This window comes from Hoplias malabaricus, chromosome 6 (assembly GCF_029633855.1).
Source record: "Hoplias malabaricus isolate fHopMal1 chromosome 6, fHopMal1.hap1, whole genome shotgun sequence".
Taxonomy (NCBI): domain Eukaryota; kingdom Metazoa; phylum Chordata; class Actinopteri; order Characiformes; family Erythrinidae; genus Hoplias; species Hoplias malabaricus.
The window spans coordinates 52,034,443-52,040,742 of record NC_089805.1 but is presented as its reverse complement, the minus strand read 5'-3'; the positions used below and the strand labels follow the sequence as shown (position 1 = coordinate 52,040,742).

General features: G+C 52.4%; 1 protein-coding gene across 3 annotated transcripts in view; it reads left to right on the top strand.

The window, feature by feature from the left end:
- si:dkeyp-113d7.10 (uncharacterized) overlaps positions 1–6,300 on the top strand; it is a 35,850-nt gene that overhangs the window by 17,674 nt on the left and 11,876 nt on the right. For all 3 annotated transcript variants that reach the window (XR_010803677.1, XM_066674843.1, XM_066674842.1), the window contains exon 2: positions 677–949. Coding sequence is in view for 2 of the 3 variants with exons in the window: in XM_066674843.1 (XP_066530940.1) it covers positions 677–949 (273 nt within the window). In the remaining variant the exon portion in view is untranslated. The remainder of the gene's footprint in view (positions 1–676; positions 950–6,300) is intronic.

The window sequence follows — 6,300 nt, the reverse complement described above, 5'->3', positions numbered from 1 at the left end:
CACCAACTCTCCATCTGTAAAATCTCCAGCTGCAGCAGAGATCACGTTTGTTTTTATCCGACTCACTAGAGTCCAATAGTGACCACTAGGGTCCGGTAGCGTCTGTATTGTTCATTAGTCTCCTGCCAGCAGAGTGCTGGACCCAGGCAGTGTGTTCTGCAGTGAAGGGGTCCGGCCGTAGTCAGTGTGAGGGGGAGGAGGGGGGAGAGCAGTGTGTGTTTGTGTTTACACGGCATTAAAGCCTCAAGTTTCTGTTCCTCAAAACAGTGGCTGTGTCAGAGGGAGGAGGGAGGAGGAAGCGCCACATCCTCCACACATTCGTGTCCAGACGGCTGTCTCAGTGTGAGGAATGACCGTTCTGACCGCTCAGAGGTGACTAATCACTTCTTTTTAAGAGCTGACAACTCATGACTCCCTGCTTCCTACTCCCTACCCCCTATGTAGTGCACTAGATCAGGGGATGTGTGTGTAGTTTAGTAAAAAGGAAGAGCCTGCTGAGTGTTTTCAAATCTGAGCTGCTATGTTTCTCGTCTGCATTCCCACGAACAACCAGTTTTAAACCAGTTTCACATTATTTTGCGTTCACATGCTCCACATTGGGCAGCCACCTTAGCCTCCGCGAAGAAGTTGGTTTGTGTGTTTTCTGACGGGTTCTGTGTTCTCTGTTCTCATGCAGGTCAGCTGAAGGTGGTGATGGAGCAGGTTCTAGACTTCGCGGTGTGTGAGCTGACGAAGATCGTGGAGGACAGTTTTGACGACCTGTTGCTGGAGCTGATGAAGACAGAGCGAGAGAACCGCGAGCTGAAAGAGAGAGTTCGCGAGATGGAGGAGAAAGGGCTTCAAGAAGAAGAACCAATAGAACCTCAGGAGAACCGGACCGAGTCTCCAGAGAGCTCAGAGGGAACCGCAGCTAAGGAACCGACACAGGAACCGAGCAAGAACACAAACGGTAACAGGCCTTCTTCTCCTGTCCTCAGCTGTGGAGGTGAAAATAGAACTGTAGGGTTCCTTCATCAAAGAACCAGGGCTTCAGTGTTGTGTGTGGAACTGTGTTCTCTGGAGTGATGGGGTTCCTCTGGTGTGTGGAACAGTGGAACTGTGTTCTCTGGAGCGATGGGGTTCCTCTGGTGTGTGGAACAGTGGAACTGTGTTCTCTGGAGCGATGGAGTTCCTCTGGTGTGTAGAACAGTGGAACTGTGTTCTCTGGAGCGATGGGGTTCCTCTGGTGTGTGGAACTGTGTTCTCTGGAGCGATGGGGTTCCTCTGGTGTGTGGAACAGTGGAACTGTGTTCTCTGGAGCGATGGGGTTCCTCTGGTGTGTGGAACTGTGTTCTCTGGAGTTATGGGGTTCCTCTGGTGTGTGGAACTGTGTTCTCTGGAGTGATGGGGTTCCTCTGGTGTGTGGAACTGTGTTCTCTGGAGTGATGGGGTTCCTCTGGTGTGTGGAACTGTGTTCTCTGGAGTGATGGGGTTCCTCTGGTGTGTGGAACTGTGTTCTCTGGAGCGATGGGGTTCCTCTGGTGTGTGGAACTGTGTTCTCTGGAGCGATGGGGTTCCTCTGGTGTGTGGAACTGTGTTCTCTGGAGCGATGGGGTTCCTCTGGTGTGTGGAACTGTGTTCTCTGGAGTGATGGGGTTCCTCTGGTGTGTGGAACAGTGGAACGGTGTTCTCTGGAGTGATGAGGTTCCTCTGGTGTGTGGAACGGTGTTCTTCTGGTGTGTGGAACTGTGTTCTCTGGAGTGATGGGGTTCCTCTGGTGTGTGGAACTGTGTTCTCTGGAGTGATGGGTTCCTCTAATGTGTGGAACAGTGGAACTGTGTTGTCTGGAGTGATGAGGTTCCTCTGGTGTGTGGAACGGGGTTCTTCTGGTGTGTGGAACTGTGTTCTCTGGAGTGATGGGGTTCCTCTGGTGTGTGGAACTGTGTTCTCTGGAGTGATGGGGTTCCTCTGGTGTGTGGAACTGTGTTCTCTGGAGTGATGGGGTTCCTCTGGTGTGTGGAACTGTGTTCTCTGGAGTGATGGGGTTCCTCTGGTGTGTGGAACTGTGTTCTCTGGAGTGATAGGGTTCCTCTGGTGTGTGGAACTGTGTTCTCTGGAGTGATGGGGTTCCTCTGGTGTGTGGAACTGTGTTCTCTGGAGTGATGGGGTTCCTCTGGTGTGTGGAACTGTGTTCTCTGGAGTGATGGGGTTCCTCTGGTGTTTGGAACAGTGGAACGGTGTTCTCTGGAGTGATGAGGTTCCTCTGGTGTGTGGAACTGTGTTCTCTGGAGTGATGGGGTTCCTCTGGTGTGTGGAACTGTGTTCTCTGGAGTGATGGGGTTCCTCTGGTGTTTGGAACAGTGGAACGGTGTTCTCTGGAGTGATGAGGTTCCTCTGGTGTGTGGAACGGTGTTCTTCTGGTGTGTGGAACTGTGTTCTATGGAGTGATGGGTTCCTCTAATGTGTGGAACAGTGGAACTGTGTTCTCTGGAGTGATGGGTTCCTCTAATGTGTGGAACAGTGGAACTTTGTTCTCTGGAGTGGTGGGGTTACTCTGGTGTGTGGAACTGTGTTCTCTGGAGTGATGGGGTTCCTCTGGTGTGTGGAACTGTGTTCTCTGGAGTGATGGGGTTCCTCTGGTGTGTGGAACTGTGTTCTCTGGAGTGATGGGGTTCCTCTGGTGTGTGGAACTGTGTTCTCTGGAGTGATGGGGTTCCTCTGGTGTGTGGAACTGTGTTCTCTGGAGTGATGGGGTTCCTCTGGTGTGTGGAACTGTGTTCTCTGGAGTGATGGGGTTCCTCTGGTGTGTGGAACTGTGTTCTCTGGAGTGATGGGGTTCCTCTGGTGTGTGGAACTGTGTTCTCTGGAGTGATGGGGTTCCTCTGGTGTGTGGAACTGTGTTCTCTGGAGTGATGGGGTTCCTCTGGTGTGTGGAACTGTGTTCTCTGGAGTGATGGGGTTCCTCTGGTGTGTGGAACTGTGTTCTCTGGAGTGATGGGGTTCCTCTGGTGTGTGGAACAGTGGAACTGTGTTCTCTGGAGTGATGGGGTTCCTCTGGTGTGTGGAACTGTGTTCTCTGGAGTGATGAAGTTCCTCTGGGATGAGTGGGAGTGATGATTTCTCTGATGATTGTTCTTCTGGTGGAAAAGTGGGCGGCACAGTGGAACTGCAAGTAGTGCCTCTGTCACAGCTCCAAGGACCTTGAAGTTGTGGGTTCAAGTCCCACTCCAGGTGTCTGTCTGTGAAGAGTGTGGTGTGTTCTCCCTGTGTCTGCGTGGGTTTCCTCCAGGTGTCTGTCTGTGAAGAGTGTGGTGTGTTCTCTCTGTGTCTGCATGGGTCTCCTCCGGGTGACTGTCTGTGAGGAGTGTGGTGTGTTCTCCCTGTGTCTGCGTGGGTTTCCTCCGGGTGACTGTCTGTGAGGAGTGTGGTGTGTTCTCTCTGTGTCTGCATGGGTTTCCTCCGGGTGACTGTCTGTGAGGAGTGTGGTGTGTTCTCTCTGTGTCTGTGTGGGTTTCCTCCGGGTGACTGTCTGTGAGGAGTGTGGTGTGTTCTCTCTGTGTCTGTGTGGGTTTTCTGCAAGTGCTCTGGAAAGTGTTGGATCTGATTTTGTCTAAATGTGATGTTCCAAACGTGTCACACTTTTTTTTTTTTTTCTCTGAAACAACACTAACATAGAGAACTGACCACAGGAATGTCCAGAACGTCCAGACCCTCACACACAACTGTAACTGATTACTGAGAGAACACAGTCACTCACACACTCAGGAGAGAATGAGTTGGAGATAGATAGAGGTAGAGAAAGAGAGAGGGGAACGAGAGAAAGAGAGTGAGTCAGAGTGAGTCAGAGAGAGAGAAACAGGCAGGCAGTGAGAAAGAAGAGTGAAGGAGAGGGAGAGAAAGAGACGTGACAGAGAGGTAGAGAGAGGTAAGAGAAAAATGAGAGACAGAGAAACTGAAGCCTCTCACGCATGAACTCCAGATAAACTCTGAAGATTTTCCGTAGTCATCCATGCACAGCTGGAGATGGTTCTCACAGGCAGGGGCGGAGCCTGTGTAGACAGGAGGCGGTGCGTGTGCAGTGTGCTGTTCAGAGAGAGGGTGCAGACTGTGCGGTGCAGGCATGGGGTAGTATGTGGGTGATGTAAGTGACTGAGGTGTGTGGGTGGAGTACTTACAGAGGCATGAGGGTGATGTGGGTGGTGTAGTGACGGAGGTGTGGATGGTGTGATGACGGAGGTGTGGATGGTGTAGTGACAGAGGTGTGGGTGGTGTAGAGATGGTGGTGTGGATGGTGTAGTGACAGAGGTGTGGATGGTGTAGTGACAGAGGTGTGGATGGTGTAGTGACAGAGGTGTGGATGGTGTAGTGAAAGAGGTGTGGATGGTGTAGTGAAAGAGGTGTGGATGGTGTAGTGAAAGAGGTGTGGATGGTGTAGTGAAAGAGGTGTGGATGGTGTATTGATGGTAGAGATGGTGGTGTGGGTGGTCTAGAGATGGTGGTGTAGAGACGGTGGTGTGGGTGGTGTAGTGATAGAGGTGTGGATGGTGTAGTGACAGATGTGTGGGTGGTGTATTGACGGTAGTGGTGGTGGTGACGGTGGTCTAGAGACGGTGGTGTGGGTGGTGTAGAGATGGTATGGGTGGTGTTGTGGAGACAGTGTTGAGATGGTGGTGTGGGTGGTGTAGAAACGGTGTAGCTGGTGTTGTGATGGTGGTGTAGAGACGGTGTTGAGATGGTGGTGTGGGTGGTGTAGAGACGGAGGTGTGGGTGATGTAGAAACGTTGTGGCTGGTGTTGTGATGGTGGTGTAGAGATGGTGGTGTGGGTGGTGTAGAGATGGAGGTGTGGGTGGTGTAGAAATGGAGGTGTGGGTGGGGTAGAGATGGTGGTGCAGAGACGGTGGTGTGGGTGGTGCAGAGACGGTGGTGTGGGTGGTGTAGAGATGGTGTGGGTGGTGTTGTGATAATGGTGTATAGACGGTGTTGTGATGGTGGTGTGGGTGGTGTAGATGTGTTGTGATGGTGGAATGGGTGGTGTTGTGATGGTGTAGAGACGGTTTTGAGATGGTGTAGAGACAGTGGTGTGACGGAGGTGTAGAGACAGTGGTGTGAGTGGTGTAGAGATGGTGATGTAGAGACGGAGGTGTGGGTGGTGTAATGAGAGTGGTGTAGAGAGGGTGGTGTTGTGACGGTGGTGTAGGGAGGGTGGTGTTGTGACGGTGGTGTAGAGAGGGTGGTGTTGTGACGGAGGTGTAGAGACGGTGGTGTTGTGATGGAGCTGTAGAGACGGTGGTGTGAGTGGTGTAGAGATGGTGGTGTAGAGACGGAGGTGTGGGTGGTGTAATGAGAGTGGTGTAGAGATGGTGGTGTGAGTGGTGTTGTGATGGTGTAGAGACAGTGGTGTTGTGACGGAGGTGTAGAGACAGTGGTGTGAGTGGTGTAGAGACGGAGGTGTGTGTGGTGTAATGAGAGTGGTGTAGAGATGGTGGTGTAGAGAGGGTGGTGTTGTGACGGAGGTGTAGAGACGGTGGTGTGAGTGGTGTAGAGATGGTGATGTAGAGACGGAGGTGTGGGTGGTGTAATGAGAGTGGTGTAGAGAGGGTGGTGTTGTGACGGAGGTGTAGAGAGGGTGGTGTTGTGACGGAGGTGTAGAGAGGGTGGTGTTGTGACGGAGGTGTAGAGACGGTGGTGTGAGTGGTGTAGAGATGGTGATGTAGAGACGGAGGTGTGGGTGGTGTAATGAGAGTGGTGTAGAGATGGTGGTGTTGTGACGGTGGTGTAGAGAGGGTGGTGTTGTGACGGAGGTGTAGAGACGGTGGTGTGAGTGGTGTAGAGATGGTGATGTAGAGACGGAGGTGTGGGTGGTGTAATGAGAGTGGTGTAGAGAGGGTGGTGTTGTGACGGAGGTGTAGAGAGGGTGGTGTTGTGACGGAGGTGTAGAGACGGTGGTGTGAGTGGTGTAGAGATGGTGATGTAGAGACGGAGGTGTGGGTGGTGTAATGAGAGTGGTGTAGAGAGGGTGGTGTTGTGACGGAGGTGTAGAGAGGGTGGTGTTGTGACGGAGGTGTAGAGACGGTGGTGTGAGTGGTGTAGAGATGGTGATGTAGAGACGGAGGTGTGGGTGGTGTAATGAGAGTGGTGTAGAGATGGTGGTGTGGGTGGTGTAGAGAGGGTGGTGTTGTGAGGGAGGTGTAGAGACAGTGGTGTTGTGATGTCGTGTGTAGAAGGCCGTGTTTGTTCACCACAGCTCTGTCTCTGGTTTCTGTTTCCTGTGAGAGTTCCTGGCAGCACGTCTTGGCACATAGCCACCGTTATCTTCACAT